This window comes from Colius striatus, chromosome 4 (assembly GCF_028858725.1).
Source record: "Colius striatus isolate bColStr4 chromosome 4, bColStr4.1.hap1, whole genome shotgun sequence".
In the NCBI taxonomy this organism is placed as follows: Eukaryota; Metazoa; Chordata; class Aves; order Coliiformes; family Coliidae; genus Colius; species Colius striatus.
In genome coordinates, this window is record NC_084762.1 from 27,004,346 (window position 1) to 27,027,959 (window position 23,614).

General features: G+C 38.9%; 1 protein-coding gene across 5 annotated transcripts in view; it reads left to right on the forward strand.

The window, feature by feature from the left end:
- Window positions 1-23,614, forward strand: part of FHOD3 (formin homology 2 domain containing 3) — a 405,083-nt gene that overhangs the window by 369,754 nt on the left and 11,715 nt on the right. For 4 of the 5 annotated variants that reach the window (XM_061995044.1, XM_061995039.1, XM_061995040.1 and 1 more), the window contains 4 exons: window positions 69-259; window positions 1,718-1,910; window positions 9,699-9,870; window positions 12,840-13,001. In XM_061995044.1, the coding sequence (XP_061851028.1) occupies window positions 69-259; window positions 1,718-1,910; window positions 9,699-9,870; window positions 12,840-13,001 (718 nt within the window). Of the gene's footprint in view, window positions 1-68; window positions 260-1,717; window positions 1,911-9,698; window positions 9,871-12,839; window positions 13,002-13,756; window positions 13,795-23,614 lie in introns of all 5 variants that reach the window. The other variant, XM_061995042.1, reaches the window with a different exon arrangement.

The window sequence follows — 23,614 nt, forward strand, 5'->3', positions numbered from 1 at the left end:
GCATTGCTTAGATATTCAAGGTCACTGCCACAGTGTTTTCACTTAAAGTGTTATCCCTTTTTTTTCAGGTTGACTTTGAACAGCTCCAGGAAAACTTGTGTCAGATGGAAAGAAGGTGCAAAGCATCATGGGATCACCTTAAGGCTATAGCAAAGCATGAAATGAAGCCAACTCTAAAGCAAAAAATGTCGGAGTTCCTTAAAGACTGTGCAGAAAGAATCATAATTCTGAAGATTGTTCATAGAAGAATAATTAACAGGTACAGAATTAGATGGGTGACAGCAGTAACTTGATAATAAATGACTTGCTAAAATTGTAAGATACTAAATCATAAATATGTTATTGTAACTGTTACTATTATCAGTCTTGTACAATGAGTTCTTCAGCACTGCTCCTGTTTGCAAGTTCTACAATCATATGGTTTATGCTTATGCAGCAGAAGATAGAATTAATATTCCTCTCCTTAGGACCTGCCATGGGGTTTATTTTCATCCAGTGGAGTCAACAATAATTGTAGTGCTTTGAAATGTATATAATGGTAATTCTGCAGTACACCCGAGCTTTTGTTTTGTTTTGTTTCAGATCCACAAAGGTAGCTTAAGTCATCTGAGTAATTTATCTACGTTCCTGCTTATTAACAAAGTTTTGAGAGATTTTCCAACTTCTGAATAATTTCCAAATTGCTGTGGTCAGATATATAGGGCTTGGCAGTGTGAATTGAGTGGTTGGACTCGATCTTAAAGGTCTTTTCCAACCGTAACGATTCTATGATCTGGATTCCAAATGATCCCAAATTTGTGGATATACACTTGAGAAGCTGATTCAGCTCTTCTTTTGTTTTCATAATGGCTTACTTTTTCATGACATAAGTAAACAGTAATCCCAATTACACCGGAAGGGAAGTGAATTCACCCATTTCCTGTTGTGTTTATCATATGAATTATACAGTTACAAAAAATATTAAGTTTTTCCTATTAACATTCTTTAACTACTACTATAACTCTCCAAAAATATATCTATGTACTCACATCTTTCTAGAAGAGGGAAGACTTGTTATCATCAGGAATGTAGCTGCAGTTAGAAGGGATTCCCATACATTATTTAAACATTCAGTGTGCTATTGTAAATCATGTAATATAGAAGCAATAGTAGAAGTTGCAAATAGTGCAATAGCTCTGAATGCCACAGAAGCAGTAAAACTCTGAATTGAGAGTATGTCAAACTAAAGTATTTGGTAGATAATATAATTTTATGGTCAGTTTTGTGAACCAGAAATTCTTTCCTTCTTGTGTTTGCTAGCCTGTAAATCTGCATTCTTCTTGTCTAGACTTTCCCCAGTATTCTAAAGACCTCTTTGAAGTTCTTTAATACAAATAAATAGAACTGAAACTCAATAAATGTTTTTTCTATAACTGAAGTGAAATTGGTCATTCACCTGCCAAATTAGTCACATAAAGTAGATGAAGTTCTGTAAACATCTTATCTCTTACATCAGCCTGGGAAAGTGGATGAAAATATCATAGACTAGACTTTCATGGTTTTAATTATAAAACATACCAATGTTATGCAAAGCATCCATGAAAATTCTGTAACACAAAAGAAATGATGGGAGTTCATAAGGTAATAAGTGGATTCACTGAAATGTTTGGGTTTTTAACCCCAGAATCCATCAATAACAGATTTTTCCCTTTGTATTTATGAACTCGTTGTTTTCCAGGTTTCACTCATTTTTGTTATTTATGGGCCATCCTCCCTATGCAATACGTGAAGTCAACATCAATAAGTTCTGCAAAATTATCAGCGAATTTGCTCTGGAATACCGCACCACCAGGGAACGAGTTTTACAGCAAAAACAGAAACGAGCTAACCACAGGGAAAGAAACAAGACCAGAGGGAAAATGATAACAGATGTAAGTAGCAAAATATATCTCCCACAGCATGGATTTTCAAAACTTTCTGTCATTGAACGGTGTATAAGAGCTGTTGTTGCTCTTTATTTTTATTCTTAAGAGGTTCTTCTCTTGTAAATAATGAATTCTGTTCTTTTGTAAGACAAAACTTGCAGGTTCTTGATTGTTTGTATACTTTGCTTCATGACAATTTATAGAGTGAGAACTAACTGAAGTTAAGTATCCAAAAGGAGCATCTCTGTGTGTTGCAGACAGTGTTCAAAATATCTAGAAGATATCAAGAACTGAGTGTGCTTGATCAGCCAAGAATATTTTAAAGGACAAAAACTTTGAAATTAGGCTCCTAATTGAGGACATGGTTTAAATAATGAACCACTGTAGCCATTTAAGTGGTTACAAACAAGTTTAAATTGATTTTTTGCCTCCAACTTTGAACATTCTAATATAGTCTTTAATCTTAGCATTTTGTCTGTTTTTATGTACATATATATATATACACACACATGTACACAAATGGCAGTTTTCTTCTTAACTTTAAAGAACAGAACAGCCAATTTTACGGGATCAGACTACTTTGGGGTTCAGAAGGAACAGGAAAATTAATCACAGTAGATATTACCCTGCAAACTTTTTGGCTATACAGTTGCATACTGATAGAATAAAATACGATTAGTTTTCTGAGCATGGTAAACTTTAAAATACTCTTGATTTTTTTTTTTTTTTAAGTTAATGTAGTTTGACTTAATCCACATAAATTTTTAAGAAGTGCCAGTACTTAATAAAAGTTTCCAGCTATCTCAAAATCCAAATCTGGAGTCTCACTTACATGTGACTGGTTCATTTCATATGAAGGCACTGGTGCCTTTTGCAGGAAAAGCCGTAAGCTGGTTACAGTTCTATGGCTCAGGCAATGTGGATCAAAATATATATATATGTATTGAGACTGATATAAATTGAGATTGTATTTAAGTCATCAACTCATGATCATTTGTAGATCTTTCCTGGCGATATCCTCTTTAAATCTGGAAATTTGCCCCATCTAGAGAAAATGTTAAACCTGTATTACTATCTCAAAAGATTTTCCTTTTGATCTAGCCTCAGTTTAAGGAAGAGGCTCTGATTTTATGTGAAGGGTATAATATAGTCATACAGATTTTCAAAATTACTACTGGACTTTCTTCAACTGCTTCTCAGTTTTCATGACATATTCTAAAGGAGCCAAAAGACAGTATTAACCAGAAACTGGTACATTAAAATTCTTATTTTCTCAGATAGCTTCAGTATTTCGTGCTAGTTTAAAAAATACTGAGACATGAAGGAATTTTCCTGCTGTATTTCTGTATTATTTGTCCAGAAGAACTGGCTGTGGCAGGATAGAATGCTTCTCTATGTCCTATTCTTGCAGGAAACACAAGGGAAATAGGAAATTACTGGAAGCTGGGTTCAGGAAGTGGAGAGAAGGGACCCTTTCCAATCAGAAAAAGGCTCAGGACTGACAGTCAGCAAGGAGAGAGCCAGGGATGGTGGCCATTTTCTGAATGTGTAAGAAAGGAGGCAGCTAGATCTTTCCCAGAAAAATGTATTCTTGGAGGAAGATATCTTGTTAGCTCAAGATAGTGTTGAGATTTGACAAGAATTAAATGCCATGTGACAGCTAGTGTCTCATTAGCTTAAAAAGAAAAAAGCCGATGGAGTAAAAAAGCACACTCTTTAAATTTCCTCTTCTAGAAATGTTAGTTACCAGAGTTATTCATGTGTCTGTATGGTTATTTCAGGACTTACTAAATCTCTTTAACTGTAGCCCAATAATATGGCCTCCTTTAATGTTCGATTGCAGCACATGGTAGAACAGAATTGAAGTTGGATCAGACTATTTGTCACAGCTTCCTTTGACAGCTTCAAAGTCAGATCTACCTCAAAATAAGTTTCCGAGTCAGCAGGATGGAAGATATTTGTATGTGAAGAATGATGAAAACGAGGAGTTTTATTGTAGTCTTGTGTTGGCTGTGGTTTGTATCTGGCCTTGATTTTCGCAGTGGTTTGTATTTGAAGGCATTGGAAAGAGACGATAGATCAGTAATGTATTGACAATATGTTCAATTAGTTACAAAACACTGATAGAAGAAAGTTTAGATCTCAGTTTTGGAAATAAAGCCTTTGCAGAAAGTAGTTCCAGTAACAAGTAATCATGTGGAATTTTAATTTCTGGTTTTAGTGACCTAGAAGGATTATGCAGTTATTTGATATTTACCTCTTTGTCCTTTTGAAAGTTTCCTCAGGATCTCATTTTTTATCACCTTAGATACATTAGTTTTAGGCAGAAGATGAGGGATTTTAGCAAAAATGGGAAAGGAATAAAACAGAAGCATCTCAGTTCTTGACAAGAAGGCACATATCTCCTAAACCTTGATCCTTGCAGTCTTGGAAGGCAGAAGGGTGCTTGCTCTTTGTGTGGAGACAGTCTGCTAGCGCTTTGCTTGGAGAACTTGTATCAGCTTCAGCAACCACTTGCATGAAGTAGGGCTGAGAAACAGAATGGGGAAAATTTCCAGTCTTTCAGCCTCTTACCACAGAGACCTTTATGTTTATACGTTTTTTAATAGCTGAAGTGGATTGGGCACCATCAGTTTAAATCTTGGTGAATGCTGTCTGCAAGAGAGAGAAAGATGGACCAAGGGGCAGGTGTTAGGAAATTTTCACAGGGAAAATTGCCTAGTTTCTGTAACCTTATATCTGGCTTTAGCCAATGATAGCATTCATTTCAGGCACACTAAAAATAACAAACAAGCAAAATAGGGAAGAAATTCAATTATAGATACAAATCTGAGCTTTTTAATGACTTTTAATAATAGTAGGTAATATAAGCATGTCTCCCAGATTTATGAAGCTGTGCTTTTTACGATACTTAAGAGTTTCAATTCCAAAATTGCTATGTAATAGAAATAATATTTTGAAACGACAAATTCACCACACAGAAATGCTAGCCTAAAGGAAAAATGGGAGGGAGAGAAGGAGGGAAACAAACAGATCTCAGATTGTCATGCAGCATCCAATACTGCATGGCAGGAGACTCAAGCAGCCTTTTTTCCTTAAAATTAACATCTTGTGTCTGCAAGAGATATTCAGTATAGTAATATTCTCTGAGTGCTTTTTGATACTATTATGTGTTAAAATTATTCTAACTTATTAGTATTTCTCAGTGTCTTTATAATGATGAAATGAAGAGGGAAATAAAAAGCAGAATGTACACACCTGAGTGAGAGCAGATTCTCTTGTGAAACAAAAGTTTGATTTGTTTATTTTGTTACTTTGACTTCTGTTGTCAGTATTTAATGTGGTCAAATGACTGTCCAGATATGAAAACTTTATATGGATGGGGAACTGCTTCTTCTGTGTGCTAGAGTAGTTTCAGGTGTAAAAGAACAGTTCTAGGTTTGACTCCTCTCCACTCAGAGCAGGAGGAAGGGAAATGGTAAAGCCCCGTGTAGAGTAGATGAGCAAAGTCAAGCAGCGAGTAGTATATTGCTTTTAAAATAAGTCCACATCAAATCAATTTTAGCTAGATTAATAGCCAGTAACTGGGATTTTGCCTGTAAAAATTTAGCTTGATATAAGGTAGTACTATAATACACTTTTGTTTCAGAGCATACTCCTTATAATGTGTATACTCCACTATTTCACCTTTCTCTGAGTGCCATTTGCGTATTGTCTAGCTTAATTTGCTCTCCTCCTTCTTTTAATTATTAGAGATGTACACGTGGATTAGAATACATGTATGTTCTTGCTTCCCGTTCTTCTCCTTTATGTTTGTTATTGATGCCAAAAAGTGAACAGTGGCCTTCTTCAGAAGAATTGCTTTATGATGTGACTCCCTGTCCCCCAGGGGATGGAAAAAAAAACATAAATGGATCCGTATAATATAAAGGGAACATACCTGCCAAGGTCTTTTTGTAAAACATCTGCCTGTGTTTCTGTCAGTGCCGCTGTGTCCAAAGAAAAATAAGCATCTCACTCTCTGAATAAAACATACCCTTAAAAAGTAATGTTAATGCACTACTCAGCACTCTCACAGCTAATCTTCTTATGGAGATTGTGCTGAAACTAAGCTGAGGGCCAAAGTAAATCAGGCTTTCATTTTTAATGATGAATGTTCCTGGAACAGAATGTATCAATCCCAGACAGAAATCATAACTGAGATGGAGATAAGGTCAAAAATATGTATTAGTAACACTAGGGAAGAGAAGAGAATCAGTGGAATGCTGCTTCTGAAAACAAAACAAAACCTACAAATAAAAAAACCCACATCCAATTTCTGGGCTACGTTTGCACTTCAGAAGCAATCAAACTGAAAATTATGAAAACAAGGAGCCCAGATACTTGAGAAATTGTGGTTTACTTTGAGAACTTTCCATACGGGGCATCTTATGACTTGAAGAAGAATTCCCCGAGTATTTGGGAATACAGCTCTAAATAGTTCCTGTAAATACCCAAATTTGAGAACATATGTCACAATGTCATGACAGTGTAACTGTCAAGATTGTTTTACATGCCTACTGTTACAAAGGGTGAAAGCCCCAAATGACAAAGCATGATTACATCTCTCTGATTTCCGGAATCTGATATCAGGCAGCTACAGAAGAACTTAAGCACTTATTCAAAGATTACTCAGCATTTGATTTCAATGCTCTGTTAAATTTGAAGTTGAATAGCCCCGGCTTTAAAAAAGGAATTTAAAAAGCACTTAAGTGTAAAGAGAAGGAATTTCCAAGAAGCCGACCTCTGCACTGGCAGAAAGAGCAGCCAGGACCTCCCTGTGCTAAACAGAACTGAAAAAAGGACGGAGTGCTTCTCAATTTACACAGGGCAAAAAGTGGACAAGTAACCACATATCTCAAGGGAGAGAAATAGAATGGGTTATGGGTATTTTCATTTCCCTAAGACAAATCAGGAAATTTTTCTATGCCCTACTGACAGCATTAGTCTGTTCTACATACAATTAACTAAAAAACTTAAAGAAGCAGGTTGTCTAAGGAATGAATCTTTATATTCTTATGTCCTCCTATAATTACATAAACAGTACAACAGTTACCTTTGTCATGGTTTGACCATGCTGTCTTTCCTAAATCTTGCTGTTTGTCCTTCTCCACCCTGTCCTTTGTTGCTGGTGGCAGACTGATGAAGAGGAGGATGCTGAGGTATGGTTCTCTGAAAAAGCATGTCATTCCCATGTCCCCTGTGTGCTGTGACATCTAATTTCTAACTCAGATACTCCATCAGCTTAACTGGAATTATGAACCATGACATTTCTCTCATAGCTTTTTGGCTCAATAAGAAGAATGCATTTTTACAGTCATCTTCAGCCATATACATACCTACTCTCTTGAACAAGGATATACTGATTTGAGGCCTTAGTAATTTTAAGTTTCCCCCTTTCTTATCCTTAATGTCTGTTTACTAAACTACAAAGTATGCCCACTACCCAAAATATCAGTGACATGAATATTATGGAGATCATCAGTTACTGTGGGCTAGGGATTGCCATGATAATTTTATGGCCATTACTAAGCTGTGTAAGTCCAAATAATATTATTTTATGGAGTGTTCAAAAGCATCAGGATATAGGAATACAATACAAATGGTAGTGGTTCTTCTTGCTGTATGAACTGTGAATAAGATACTTCAGTCACCATGGAGCGGAGCCATGGAATAGTTCATGCATTTATCATAAAGTTCTCCTGAAGGTGATGCTGAAAATGAATAAAGGAGTGAATAAATAATTCAAGAACTATAATGTGCTACCTATATTCATGATAAAACAATTTTTTTGTTTGAAGAGCATCTATTGTGCAAAGCATTTTTTTGTTCAGCATTAGAGCTTTCTTCAATTTGCTGAACATAAACAATGTAGCCTAGTGGTCACTGTTGCTTAATGGCAGCCATTTGCTCAAGAGACTGGTATTTGCGCAGTAATCTACAGCAGCATCTCAAAATTAAGGAAGTAAAATACAACTTCTGGCTATTGAACTTCTTCACCAGTGATGATTTGTGATGTATAGCTTGGGGTGCAGAGAGAAAATTAAACTAATTAGCCTGTTTATGCCAATATTTAACTAACCTGTGTGAATAGCAACTAACAGTTATGTGAAGGTTTTATCTTACCTTTTGTTTTCTGAGGTGGTATTGATTAGCTTTCCAACCCATTGTGTATAAGAGAGAATTCTTAATACAAACATGATATGCAGTTTCATAGACATTTCTCTAATGTTTTTCTGTCTCTTAATGTCACATGTGAAACTTTAGCACCAGCACACTTTCCACATCAAAATGTTGCAAGCTAATATTTTAACACGAAAACAAACTTCACACTACCAAAATAAAATCTCACACAGGTATATTTAGCTTAGTGCCCTGTAGAGGTTATTGTTTTGATATTCAGTTAATTTGCTATCCTACCTCAAAAAGTCATTATCTTAAAATAGAATCATCCTGTCATTGATTTCCAGATTAAATATTTTCACTTTTCAGTCTTGACAGGCCAGGGGACTCGGTCAAAGCTCTGAAAGTAGGGCTCAATCTTTTCTTCCAATTTACAGTTCTCTGACAGGCTCTGCAGGTTTGCATCTCCTTCATTGACTGACTTGATACTGTGAAGTGAATAATTAATGTTGTTTATTATACCAAGGAAGAGAATGCAGCACACCTTCTTTCATTTGTGCTGAATTGGTTGGTGTAAGAAAGATTAAAAGGAAAAAGAAAGCTTATTTTAGTTTTTTATGCTGGACTGATATGACTGAGAATACCAAGGGGTATAATTATCTGTTGATGCCTGTTTGCTGTTGACAGAGCCAGTATTTTCTGCAGTCAGGACTGTATTTTAAATGTGCTTCAGCCTTTCTGTAGATATGAGCAGTGAAGTGAATACCAACATCACAGCCCTTTGTAGGCAGAGACTGAGAAGGAAGAGCAGCCCAGCAATGCACACTCTTCTCCTTAGAAAGCATCTGTTTCTGCTGGTTGTATCCATTTCTAGATGGCTATTTTCAGGAACTGGTGGAGCTGCTGCATCCACGTCCTCTGTTTGCTCAGCTATTGTAGCTGCTGTTGTTCATATAGTCCTGGTGACAGGGAAATCACAGCGAGGCTGTGGAAGCAGAGGGCAGATTCCTAAATCTCTTGTAAGGTTTTGTTTGTTCTTCTAACTGCTGACTGCAATTTTTGTGTTTTGGCCATGAAATAATTTGTCTGGGTGTTTCGGGACTAGGGATTTTTTCAGTGTTACTAGTAGTGTATTTTAAGGTTACTTGTAGGTATTTGTACCTACAAGAAAGGCAAGAGGGAAGTCTCTTCCTAGACTGCCCTCCCTGCTTTGTCTTGGTACTGATTGTACAAGATAAAAATAGCAGTTTCTTATTTGTATCAGATCTCATGCTATCCCCTTTGGTGTCATACCTGACCCCAGATTGGGCCCAGCCTGGGTCAAAGCATTCAAAGCAGGTCTTTGCTTTGTACCTTATACACTGAGACAGAAGGTCAAAATTACAAAGCTTGAGCTAATGCTCTGCTTTTTCTGATAGCATCTGCTCCCTTTTCTCACCCTGTTTGCTGTTTATTTCTGCTCAGGGTGCTTGCTCTGAAAGAGGAACAACTGTTGCCTAGGTGTTTTGGGAATAGCTGCCCTTGAAACCAAGCCCAGAAGGACACTTTTCTCCATGCAGTTCATGGTTAAGGCTCTGACCTGTTGTCCACACTGTTGTCTGTTAAAACAACAAATCCATTTTCCTTCCACAGTCTGGCAAGTTCTCCAGCAGCTCTCCCCCCTGCCAGAGCCAGCCCCAGGGGCTGCAGTACGCCGAGGATGCTGCAGAACACGAGAACATGAAGGCTGTGCTGAAGACCTCCTCTGTAGGTGGGGAAAGTACCACAGTGCTTGGAGTCCGCACTAGAAGCCGGGCCAGCCGAGGTGAGTGCCAGCAGTTTCCTTTTGGCTGTTTCTTGTGGCAAGGTAGCCACACACTGGCCTAAACACAAGTCATGGCCCACTTGCCTACCCTTCATGACAGGGTCAAAGGGGAAGGAGAAGACCCAAGTGGTGTTTTCATGCTGAAAGTGGTAATTTGGCACGGGTGATGTAGAGGAATTTGTCTGAAGTTTTAACACATAGATCACAGCCAAAGTAGCACCTGGAGGCATTAGGAGTCTAAGTCTACAGGAAGCCTCACCTCTCCCCACACCATGAACGTGGCTTCCCACTACCGTCTTCTCATCATGAAAGCAAAATGGGGCATCCAGGGAATCCATGACATGGTTTCCTTTTTTTATTTTCAATAGAAGCAAGTAGAAAGTAGAATTCAAATTAAAGTGAAAGGGCATTGCAGCATTTTAGGAACAACTGGAGAGAGGAAAATGTGTAAAAAAAAAGACGATGAAACTTCTAACCCTGCTAAACTGCAAAGGCAGTGGATTACGTGGAAACTAGGAACATAAAAAGCTGATGTGGACAGCCCCACATTATCTTGCTATACTGATAGACATCTCTGAGGTCCACAGCACTCTGCAGTTACCAAGTGTCAGCACAGGTGATTGCTGAAAACAGACATGGAGGAAATGAAAACCCCACTCAGTCCACTGATTTCAAAACTTGATGCTCACTGGTACCACCATTCTTGGCAATGAGATAGGCTTGTTTTTTGTCCAAGATGTGATTTGTTGGTACATCTCTTCATTTAAGCAGCCACTAAGCCACTTTCTTTTCACTAAAGCATTTTACAGACACTGGGTTTACCAATTTAATTTATTTCATATCCCCTCACCCCCTCCCATAAATGTGATACCTGGAAGATAGTTTTGAAGTAAAGGTGATGCACCAAAATTCAAGTCTTCAGTTTTCTGTTCCAGTATTTCTTTTCACTAACATGTAGATATCTTGAGCTTTCTTGGTGCTTTTTTTAATACCACTGATAGCACATCCAGAGCCTACACAACTGTCTATGTGTGTGCAGTCTATTATGTCTTGAAACCATGATCCTATCTAATTTAGACAGCCTCAATTTAAGAATCAAGTCAACTAGCTAATTTATAAAATGGAAATAATTCAAGCTGCGCTGCAGCAAACTGAATAGATGAAGTAATCTATCAAATGCTGTAATGAGCAGTGTGTCATGGTAATGAGAGTCATAGAATCTTAGAATAGTAGGGGTTGGAAGGGACCTTTAGAGATCATCTAGTCCAACCCCCCTGCAGAAGCAGGGTCACCTAGATCAGGTCGCATAGGAACATGTCCAGGTGGGTCTTGGAGACCTCCAAGGAAGAAGACTCCACAACCCCTCTGGGCAGCCTGTGCCAGGGCTCCCTCACCCTCACAGTGAAATAGTTTTTTCTTATGTTTAAATGGAACTTTTTGTATTCCAGCTTCATCCCATTACCCCTTGTCCTGTTACTAGCTACCATAGAAAAAAGGGATGTCCCAACCACCTGACACCCACCCTTTAGATATTTATAAATGTTAATAAGATCCCCCCTCAATCTCCTCTTCTCCAGACTAAACAGCCCCAGTTCCCGCAGCCTTTCCTCATGTGAAAGATGCTTCAGTCCCCTGATCATCTTGGTGGCCCTGTGCTGGAGTCTCTCCTGAAGTTCCCTGTCCCTCTTGAGCTGGGGAGCCCAGAACTGGACACAGAACTCCAGATGAGGCCTCACCAGGGCAGAGTAGAGGGGGAGAAGAACCTCCCTTGACCTGCTGGCCACACTCTTCTTGATGCATCCCAGGATGCCACTGGCCTTCTTGGCCATGAGGGCACATTGCTGGCTCATGTTTAGTTTATTATCAATCAGGACTCCCAGGTCTCTCTCTGCAGAGCTGCTCTTCAGCAGTTCAACCTCCAGCCTGTGCTGGTGCATAGAGTCAGCTTGTGTTCTCCTGAAGAACAGCAAAGGCAGGGGATGGGTGAGCAAGACAGAAGCTTGTCAGGAGCACCATCATAATACAATTGCTCCTGACAAGAGCCAGAAGACAAGCAGCAGAGCAAATTGCTAGTCACAGCTGTTGTTTATTGACTTCAGCAATATAATATAGAGTGGCCTCACCAGTGAATTTTTAGCTGTTTGCAATTCTAATGCACCTACTCTTTTGCAAAACTCCCTGGTACAGTGTTTACACTGCATACTAGCCTTCAAATTATTGACAAACTGAAAGTACAGGGAACAGTAGTCTGTAGGCGAAGGAATCTAAAGATATGTCTGACACAGCTCTGTCGAGTGAGGAGTGCCAGAGCCTTGGTTTCGGAGACATTGCTCACTCGTTTTTGTGGTTTTAACCAAAATTGCTTCTTTAGCTTTTCAGCTTGCCAATGACTCTTGCTTTTCTGCTCGTAACAGCACACACAGTCATGCCAGGATGTACACAGCTTTGTGGATTCTTTGTTGTGAAAGGGACAATGTGACATGTTAAACCACATTTTGCTCTTTTCAAGTCATTGCACTAGGTAGTGATACAGATGTTTGAAAATTGATTCTTTCTTTTTGGTACAAAAATCTTTCTGATTTGCATTGATCTCTAACATGTGCCATGTTTTCTAGTCTCTGTGTAATAGTAGCAGAGGGAAACATGGTCACAAAACACTAGCAATCCTTGGCTTATAGACAGTCTCTAGCAGACATTTGCCAGTTGTATGGCCAAAAATAAGACTGAGACTGAATGGAATAGAAAATTATAATTGCGTTTGAGCTCTTGATTCTATGCTGATGCAGCAGAAAGTCTAGGGTATTATTTAGAAATATTCTCCATTAGTCAGAGTCTTCTCTTTTGACCAAGTTGAAGTGTCAGTGACTGAGCTGTCTGCTGTAGTTCCCAAAAAACCCAGTTGCAAAACCGAATGACACAAGAGACTTTCTGTCTTCTTTTCCCTCAATGCATTTGCTGGATTTTTCCAGGCCGTATCGGTTCGTGGAACACTGGCAACGACGATTCCCCTAACGCAACAGATGACGCAGCTGATGAGATCATGGATCGCATCGTGAAGTCTGCCACCCAAGTGCCAAGCCAGCGAGCTGTGCCTAGAGAGAGGAAGCGATCACGAGCAAACAGGAAATCATGTGAGTATAGGGCTATTAAATCACTCAAAATAAGGAAATGTGAAAATACTGTGTGTATTGGTGTAGGAACCAGGCCTTCAGTAGGCAGACCATAGCAGCTTGAGTGTATGCGTGTTTTCCTCTTACCAGTGTTTACACAATGTTGTATGTAGTGGGTGACTCTGTCTTCTACGGAACTTGAAATGTACTTAGCAATACAGGGAATGGTTTATGGTGCTTTAGAGTTGATGGCAGTTCTTATTCATAACTAGAGAAGTCAGGTCAGGACCTTAAATGGAGAAATGCTATACAGTACTGTGAACTGACATGAGGATTAATAGTCTTATCTGTAGCTGAATTTATTCATAAAGCAAAAAGTCATTTGATCTATTTCACCTTTTAAAGTCTTTCTCTCTTGTGCTGTGTACTATCCTTCTGCAGCCCTGAAAACAAAATGTCTACTGCTGCTTGACTGCAAAGTGATTATAGAGGAACTTAACTTCCACTGAGAAGAAAAGGTAGCACATTTATAAGGTGGCCTTTCAATGGTGTAGTCAGAGCTGAGCTGCAGCACCCAAGTTTGAACAATTTGATTTCACGCTTTAGTAAATACAATGTTTAAGAGGTGATAATCTTTCTGGGTTGCTTTGTTTTTCCTTATGTCCAGTGACTACTGCAATTATTATGAGAAGGAGAAGTACCCAACGTAAGATTTTAGTGTTTAATGTCATTCACTATACGTGGGTTTTTGACTACCTTTCCATCCATCTTTTTAGCATTTCTGGGAAGTTAGGACAAAGAGGAGACAACAACAGTGAGTGAAAAATCACACAGATTTTCCTTTTTTGTGGAGTTGTTCTAACATAATGGGTGATCAAAAACATTTGGTATAAGCAGTAATTGCTATAAACTAGCATGTGCTGAAAGCGTTTTCACTTTCCCAAAATGCTAAGAAAGAAATTTCTGCATGTGGCAAGAGCAGAAACAAAGTGAACGCTCTGGTTTGATGTGCCAGACTCTCAGAAAATGAGCTGACACTGGATTGTCTGTCTTACTTTCTGTCTTACACTGTGCCGTACCTCTTTGTGGCATCACTTTCTGCTGCTACCCGCTTCCCCACACGGCTCTGGTGTTCTGCACATGCAGACTGCCCTAGTTGGCTTGTGTATATCAAAGAAACCTCCTGTATGTTTGCCTACTTCCATGGTTTATCCCATGCTAAAATATTTCCTCTGTTAGCAATACTGTTTTCATGCACACATACCAAAAAGTCTTACTTCTGCTTTTTACCAGATTCCCAAGGAAGCATTTGCTGCAGCAAAAAAAAAAAAAAAAGAACAGAACAGGATAGTTATGATAAAAATACTACATGTTTTTCCATGAAGCTGGCTGTTCCATTCAGTAAAAACGTTAACAGGGATTAAGCATTCAGTAAATGTTTAGGCTGGGCCTCATTTCCACTGTAATTAATCATGATAGAATCCAGGTCTTTTGCTTGTTTGTTCTTCAAGATCTGAATGAGACTCATAAGTGGATTAAAAGGCAGTTTCAAAGCAAACATAGAGTTCAGTAGTTTAGCATCCCTTTCATCCAAAGTGCTGAGAGAAGGTGTGAAAGGAGAATATCTTAACTGAACTGTTTTGCTCTGATGGATAGTCAGTATACCAGGAATAAATTAAGCAGTTTAGCTCTAAGATACAGTCAGCTAGAGTGATAATATGGCACCTCAGGAAAATGAAGAGAGACCAGTCTTTGCGAGTGCCTGATGTGAATTAAATGAGCAGAAGATCTTCCAGTTAGAAATATAACACAGGTCCTCTATGAGCATCTTAGAAAGTAGATATTTAGGCATACTTCAATGATTTAGATTAGCAAATGGTATGATATTTATTATTTCAGAGCAAAGAGACTGTATTATCTGATGGGTTTGATTCACTATCTTCAATCTTCAAGCTTCCATAAACATCCTTTGGCTTTTGCTAGGAGCTTGGTATTCAATCTATTCATGGACATCAAAGCAAAACTTACTTGAAAGGAATGGTATTCACAATGCGTCACAGTGTGTATGTCTCATTGCTTTCAGTGCAGAACTGGAAGTCTTGTCAGGCTTACTTAGCATTGAGCAAAGATTTTACTGATCCTGAGCTGAGATATATGTTTTTCAGCAAATCAGAACCCTAAAAGATCTATATGCAAGTGCACTGTACGCATTTCCTGTGGTTCAGGTAGAAGGCTGTCATGGATGAAGGGTTTTTTTGCCATAAAAAAGGCAGAAAAATGTGAAGTAAAAAGCTAGTGATACTTAAGTAATTTTTAACTAGGAGAAACAAGAAACAGGAATATGGAAAAGGTTAAGTTAAATTCAAGAAGTAGTTGTAATGGGAAAAGGAGACATTTTGACATGTTCACTTGAACCATTTTACTTTTTGCAACTGTCAAGTAGCGTGACTGTATCTGGTATGCAGAGAGCTTAGTTAGATCTTAATGATGTAGAAGAGTTTGAATTCTCAATCAGCAGAACTATAAACTGGGAGGAGGAATAAGGCAGTGAGTCATCCCACAAAAGACAGATGGAAACGTCTGTATCTGTTGGTTGAAGATATGAAGAGTCACTGATAAAATCTGAAGTTGAGTGAGCCGTAGTAGGAAGGAATTTGTTCAGTTGAAGCTGAAATAGACTACAGAAAGCTAAGGTGCATGGAAAGTGTATAACAACTGAGTTCCTGTGATGCTCTGCAGAGAGAAAACTTAATTCTATGCTAATCCTTTATACAGCAGAGGTTTTTAAAGATAAAATTTGACATTTAGTACAGCATTTGACAGTACGACATTTAGTACAACATTTGACAGTTAGTACAGCAACCAACTGAAAGTCATTGCTTCATAACAGATCTTCAGTGACCAGCCTACCACACATATTGGAGTGGTGTTGTTTATGAAAAAACAACATTACAGTTGTATTTGTTCATTAGAAGCCTCATTGGATAGCCACAGGACTGAATGATACACAGAAATTTGAATCCCATCACCCCTCAAAGCAATCATGCAAAGACAGCTTCAAGGCAAGTTGCCATGGGAAGCTTTTGTGGCTTTTTTTCTCTCTGATGTCCTTTTTCTGTGTGTAACAGATCCCAGCCTCTAGAGATGTCAGTTCAACATATTTGAAAAGCATAAATTCCAAGTTAATTTGAGAGTACATTGTTTCTTTTCTTGAAGTCTGAGGGCAGGTTTTTATAATATTGTGGGGAGCTGTTCAAGTTATCAAAGAAGTTAAAAATAATATAATTAGGATTGTCTGCTTCTGCCATAAGGTTAGGAATGACCTTTACAAGTGATGCCATAACAAACAATGAATGTGAAGGAAAATTGTGATAAGTAAGTTTTAAGAATCACTTCATTTGATGCTCCAAATTCCAGTGAATGCTATTGCTCAAGTTAATTTCAGCAGCTTACAGAACAGTAATACAGACATTGCACCAGTAGATTTGGGGAAATAAAAGTGAAATTCTCTGTATGAGATACTACTAATATTTAAAAAATAAAAATAAAAAACACCAGCCAAGAAAGGAGGTGATTTAATACAGAGAGCTGAATTTTAAAAATTACCATAAGGTACATAGGCAGAGTTTGCTGTGATGATTACAAAAAGTGAGGTAAGAGAAGAAATTATATAAAGAATAGGGCTGCTTAGAAAGTCCTGTTACTAAATGAGAGTTTCACACCATGATGAACCAGCCTATGCCAAGTGCTTCAAATTGGGCATATGTAAGGTACCTGCGCTAATTCTGACATACACATGTCCACGGGCCCCAGATGAGATGCACCTGCAAGTGCTGAGGGAGCTAGAAGAAGTCATTGCTAAACCACTCTCCATCATCTCCAGTAAGTCGTGGAGAACAGGAGAGGTGCCTGAGGACTGGAGCAAAGAAAATGTCACTCCGGTCTTCAAAGAGGGCTTCACCTCCATCCCTGAAAAGGTGATAGAACGACTTATCCTGGGTGCTGACTCCAGGCATATAAAGGACAAGAGGGTCATTGGAACAGTCAACATGGCTTTACCAAGGGGAAGTCAAGTTTGACCAACCTGACAGCCTTTTATGAAGATGTAACCAGGTGGATAGATGGTGGTAGTGCAGTGGATGTGATTTATCTTGTTTTCAGGAAAGCATTTGACACTGTGTCCCATAGCATCCTCACCACAAAACTGAGGAAGTGTGGGCTGGATGATCAGGTAGTGAGGTGGATTGTTAACTAGTTGAAGGGAAGATGGCAGAGCATTGTGCTCAATGGGGCAGGGTATAGTTGGAGGCCTGTATGTAGTGGAGTCCCTCAGGAGTCAGTGCTGGGACCGAAACTGATCAATTAATGACCTTGATGAGGGAACAGAGGGCACTGTCAGGAAGTTTGCTGATGATACTTAACTGAGGGGAGTGGCTGACACACCAGAAGGCTGTGCTGCCATTCAATGAGATCCAGACAGGCTGAAGCATAGGGCAGAGAGAAATCTAATGAAATTCAAAAACGGCAAGTGTAGAGTCTTGCATCTGGGAAAGAATAACCCCATGTACCAGCACAGGCTGGGGAATGAACTGTTAGAGAGTAGTGTAGGGGAAAGGGACCTGGGGGTCTTTGTGGGCAGCAGGATGAGCATGAACCAGCAATGTGCCAATGGCATCCTGGGCATTAGAAAGGCTGTGGGCAGTAGGTCGAGAGAGTTTCTCCTCCCCCTCTACTCTGCCCTCGTGAGACCACATCTGGAATATTATTTCCAGTTCTGGGACCCTCAGTTCAAGAAGCACGGGGAGCTGCTGGAGAGAGTTCAGCACAGGGCCATAAAGATGATGGAGTGAAGCATCTGCCTTATTATGAAAGGCTGAGGGAGCTGGAGCTTTTTAACTTGGAGAGGAGGAGACTGAGGGGTGACCTCATGAATGTTTACAAATACATAAAGGGTAGGTGTCAGCAGGATGGAGCCAGACTGTTCTCAGTGATGTCCAATGATAGGACAAGGGGCAATGGCTACAAGCTGAAACAGAGAGCTTCCAAAGAAATACAAGAAATAATTTCTTAACTGTGAGGGTGATGGAGCACTGGCACAGGCTGCCCAGATGGGTTGTGGAGTCTACTTCTCTGGAGATATTCAAAACCCACCTGGATGAGTTCCTGTGTGATCTACTCTAGATGGCCCTGTTCTGGCAGGGAGGTTGAACTAGATGAACTTTCAAGGTCCCTTCTGTGATTCTATGAAATGTTAAGCCAAACAGGGTTGATTTCTGACCTCTGTGAATGGCTATGACAGGACTTTGAAAAACGACTAAGAGAAAGTCCTAAGAATTCATTACCTTATTTAAGTGCTGATTAAGCTACAGGGTAGCAAAACCAGAGCAGCTGAATAGCAATTATCTTAAGGCTAAAATATGAACCTGCAAGTAACTACCTCCTTCTTTGTTAGTCTTAGCAACCTTCATGCTTGAAAATGTGTCTTCTGGCTCCCTAAAGTAAAGGTAGTGGTCAAAGAGCAGGGATCCTCGGATGATCTTGCCAAGAAATAGTATTGGATAAATAGATCTGTAAAGATGCCTTCAATTTACAGCCCTCTTTGCATCTGACCCTGAATGGTAAACCCTAGCATAGGGCCTAGGTGCTACTTGTGTTTGATGGCGAGTAGCAGAGTGGTGGTTATATTGAAATCTAGTGGAGATGCTGTATGGGGGCGTTGCAGAGTAAGAAGCTTATTTTCCCCCACATTGTTTTATCTTGGAGTGTCTCTCTCTCTGTGTGCACTCTTATTTCTCTTAGATTTTATTAAAATTGGAAGTCTACTTTAGATTTAACTTAGATAAATGAGTTTGTAGCAGATAATATTTGAATCATATTTTAATCCAATATTTGAATGACACAGTGTGATCAAAATTATCTGAGATGTTTAAAAACAAAGAGGAAGGACATGATTATACTTTGTTCTTTTATAAGGCTTTGGAATCACATGTTAGCCTAATAATATACCCTATGATCAACCCTTGAGATGTGGAAATGTCCTATAAGGAATTACAGGGAATAAAAAATTCTTACAGTCATGTAGAAATGGATCTGAAGTACCACCCAAGAAATCTGACAGACTCACAAGAATGGACTGTGGAGGAGATAGGAATTGAGTCGAGATTACCTGAATCTTAGACAAATAAGCTCAGGGCCAGTGGATTAAACTTAACTACAGAACATCCCAGGTCAGGTATTTCATACTAAATTCCACCTTCAGTAAGAGTGAAATAGTAGTTACCACATTATCAGCAGGTGCCAAAATGTGGGAAAGAGCTCTGCCAAAGGACCAGATGTGAAGACAAGCTTTAGACAGGTTTTAGTAATACGTGCAGTGCTGCTGGGGAGTAAACATGTTTTTAAGCAAATAAATTACTAGATGAAAGACTATATGAATCCAAAGTTGTGTAATTTTTTGTTTGGCATTCATAGGGTGCTTCAGTTAACTTCTTTTTTGTTTGGGTTTTTTTTTTTCATTATTTTTCATTTTCATGTCTCTCCGCTTACTTTTTCTGGCTATGAAAAGATACAGAAGTGCCAAAATAGCAGGAGGGAGACTGTTCTTCTGGTATTTATAGCCTGACTAAAAGCAGGAGTTAATGGAAATTATTCTTTTATAAAAATAAAAACCTTACAAGAAGAAAGTCTATATAAAATGCTTTAAAAGCAAGCAGCTTCAGTTAAAATTTGCAAGCAGTTATTTAGGATTTGAATAACTGGATCGTACCAGGAATTAGAGGAGGGGGCAAAGTTAGTGATTCACATTTAGCAGCAGTTCTTTGCATTTAGAAAAAGTGAATGTATCACTGAATAGTCTATTTGTCATCATGCAATGTACTGAGCCTTCAGAAGGTCAATACTCAGTTAATAAAAATTTAATTATTGAAGGAAAACAGAACATGGGATAAAACACTCAAACCTCTGGCAGCTGGAAGGTTATGTCTGCTACATGCCAAGATAGTTAGGGCCTTCTGGAGGCCATTTTTTCATCCTTAGGATGGCAAGGTCTCTGCAAAAACGGTGGAACTAAACTCCATGATCTACAAGAAATAAAAATGTAAGCAACGCAAAAAAATATTAATAACAGTTAATGCATGGATAGTAGAGTTGCCAGTGGTAAGCTGTGGAAACTCATCTACCTGGTCAAAGTGGGGCCTACGTAGTCCCAAATCACATCTGTGCCTGAGGCCAGCATCAACAGCTGTAGGAGAGCAAACAGGAAAGGTAAGAACAGAAAAGCTGAGTAACCTATAGGTCTATAGGTTGTAATAAACCTATAGTTTTAATAGTTGTAAATCCGTGTATTTATTTGAAGCATGAGACTGAATAGCCGGTTACATATTTTCAGTTTTGTCAGTTGTAATTGATGGCACATATAATTGTGGTTGTTGATATTAGTATCATTTCTGAGTAGAAGGAAAAAAAACCTGACAGACAGGGGTAGATGTTCTACTTTTTAACTGTTCAAATGTATAGTACCCATGTATTTTGTTGACCATCTCCTTGAGTTTAAAACTGTTTCTTTCATATTTGAATTTTTGTTCAAGAGTGTTTTCTCGGTCCTAGCACTGTAAAAGTGAAATTGACATAATTTTGTACAGTTCTACATCATGTAACCTTCAAAACAAAAGGAGTTTTGAAAGCCTAGCATAAAAATCTCATTTTAAAAAAATACTTAAATTCATTTTGAATCACTGTTTTAGAGGAATCTATGAGGCATTTCTGTAATTAATTTTATTCTGATAAAAGTTTTTTGTTTTCAAGCTCCTATCCTAAAACTTTCTGCTTGAAACAGCTTTATCTTTTTTATATAAAGAAAGTTACATATTTATATAAAAGTAACCTGGCCTACACCATTAAATACATTCCTTGACTTTGCATTAGATTCCAACATTGATATTTAGAAATACTGTGCAGTCTAGCATTTGCTCAAAATTGAGCAGCATCATTTTAACACAGCAATTGGAAGATAGGCGAGAAGTCATTTCATCAATCTAGGAAGTCAGAATTAAATATGTGATGTTTACAAAAAAGGTGTGTCTTTTATCCCTGTTTAGTTCAGTTCACAGGGAGCAGAGATGTTGAACACTGCACAGACATTCACGTACACATGCATGTTATAGTACCTAAGCGCAGAGGACATGATGTAGGTACAAGAACTGCTGCTATAATGAATTGTCCCATTATATTGTGATTTTAGAATGGCTGTCATGTCATGAGATTAAAAACCCACCCAGACCTGCTGCTCTGTGCAGGACGAGGTAGCCAGTGCTCAGATTTTGCTTTTAGCAAAAAGCACATCACAGAATCACAGAATCACAGAATGGTAGGGGTTGGAAGGGACCTTTAGAGATCATCTAGTCCAACCCCCTTCCAGAAGCACATCCTGGTAGGTGATGAAGCCTGTGATGAACCTCCAACATAGGCAGACCTTGTATTCTGTCTCTAACATTGGGAGAAACAAAGAGAGTGCACTGCAGCTTCCTATGGGCTTCTAGGCAAGGATTTACAGGTGCTGGAATTTCTCTGAACAGCTCTGATAAAGAGCAAGTGATATCAGTACACATAGGAAATAAACCTCTTTATGTTCCCAGGTAACAGAATATTGGCATTGACCTTTTCTATATGAAAATTTTTGTTGATGGTATACACTTTTGGTACTTTTTCAATGGTAATTCTATAGAAAAAAAAGTAACTTTGTCCATTTACATCTTACAGAAGATACGAATAGCTTTTTCACTTTTGCCAGTCTGCCATTCACAACATCAGTAAATTTATCTTTGTTGCCCTTTGTTTTCATTTTAGTTGGCATATTTTAAAAGTCTGTTTCAAGACTTTTGAATTGTTTCTCTAGACAGAATACCAGAATTCATTCCCAAATGTGAGATAAGTAAGTTTTAAGTATTAAAAAAGTATATATGGTTGAGTTACACAGTTAGCCCGAAGTTGATAGGATGTGGGGTTTTTTTTGTTTCTAACTGTATTAAAGTGGCTTTCAAGTTTATCTCTGGTCAACAATTAACTCCATACTTGCATCATCCTTCCTCCTTAAAAGATGATTATTTTTCAACATACGAGTAAGAAAGCAGCAGCAGTGAGTTCCTGGGTTTTTATGGAAAGTGCTTCATTTGAGAAGGAGAAAAAGTCAGGGAAGTAGCAGGGTTTATTTTCAAGTAGCCTTACTTACCAAAGAAGTGCGTTTAACAAAAGGGACGTCAGATGTGGTTTTCCAGAAGAGCATCGTGACATCACAGCTGCCAGAGAGCCCTCTACTGCCACGAAGGACCATAGCACAAGGATTCTGTGAGACAGGAATTTTACTATGCTTGGATGTGAGCATGAAATGTGTTTGAAATGAAGTCTTCCTTAGAAGAGGAACAAGAACGATCTGTTTTGAACATATCTTGCTCCAACACTATGTCAAAAAATAATATATTTATGTGATATATATTGACTGGAGCATCTTCCTTATTGGGAAAGGCCATGGGAACTGAGGCTGTTTAGTCTAGAGAAGAGGAGACTGCTGGAGGATCTCATTAATATTTACAAATATCTAAATGGTGGCTGTCAGGAGGTTGGGGCATCCCTTTTTTCTGTTGTATCTATCAACAGGACAAGGAGTAATGAGATTAAGCTGGAACACAAAAAGTTCCATTTAACCATAATACAAAACTTTTACTGTGAGGGTGAGGGAGCCCTGGCACAGGCTGCCCAGGGAGGGTGTGGAGTCTCCTTCCTTGGAGGTCTTCAAGACCTGGACGTTCCTGTGTGACCTGATCTAAGTGGACCTGCTTCTGCAGAGGAATTGGACTAGATGATCTCTAAAGGTCCCTTCCAACCCTACCATTCTATGATTCTGTGATATGTATATATATGGCTTTCTCAGTGCAGAATAACACAACTCAGTTAACATAATTACAAGAATGGTTTCACCAGTTATGTTTAATCTGATGGGCCTGTAGAGCTGTTTAATTTCCCAGTGCAGATTTCTAATGGGGATAATTAATTTGCGTTCCACATAGCTCAAGGTGATCATAGTCACACTCCTCTGCCAAGTCACTCTCCAACAGACAGCTCTGTACTCACAAGCCTGGGCTACCCTCTAATGAGTCATTTTAAAATTTCAATGAAATTAGATGGCTCTCATGGTTTAATCCTAGCTAGCAATGAAGCACCACGCAGCGGCTTACTGACCCCACCACCTTTTGTAGGACAGCAGAGACCTCAGCAAGATGGGAGAAGAGATAACCAAGGGCCTTGTGAATCAAAACAAGGGCAGGGAGGGTTTTCTGCCAATTATAGTTCTGGGCAAAACTACTTGACTTAGGGAAGAAAGTAAGAACAGTGTAATCTACTACCAACTAGAAACAAAACAGACAACAAAAACAGAGGAGGATGAGAAAAGTACAACCAGCACTTTAACATCTCCTTTCCCCACCCCTCCATTTTTCCAGGGGTCAGCTCTCTGCTCGTGATATCTCTACCTCCTTCCCCTCAGCAGCATAGTGGGGCAGGGAATGGGGGATGTGGTCAGTCCATCACAGATGGTCTCTGACGCTTATCTCTTCTCAGAGGAGGACGACTCCTCACATTCT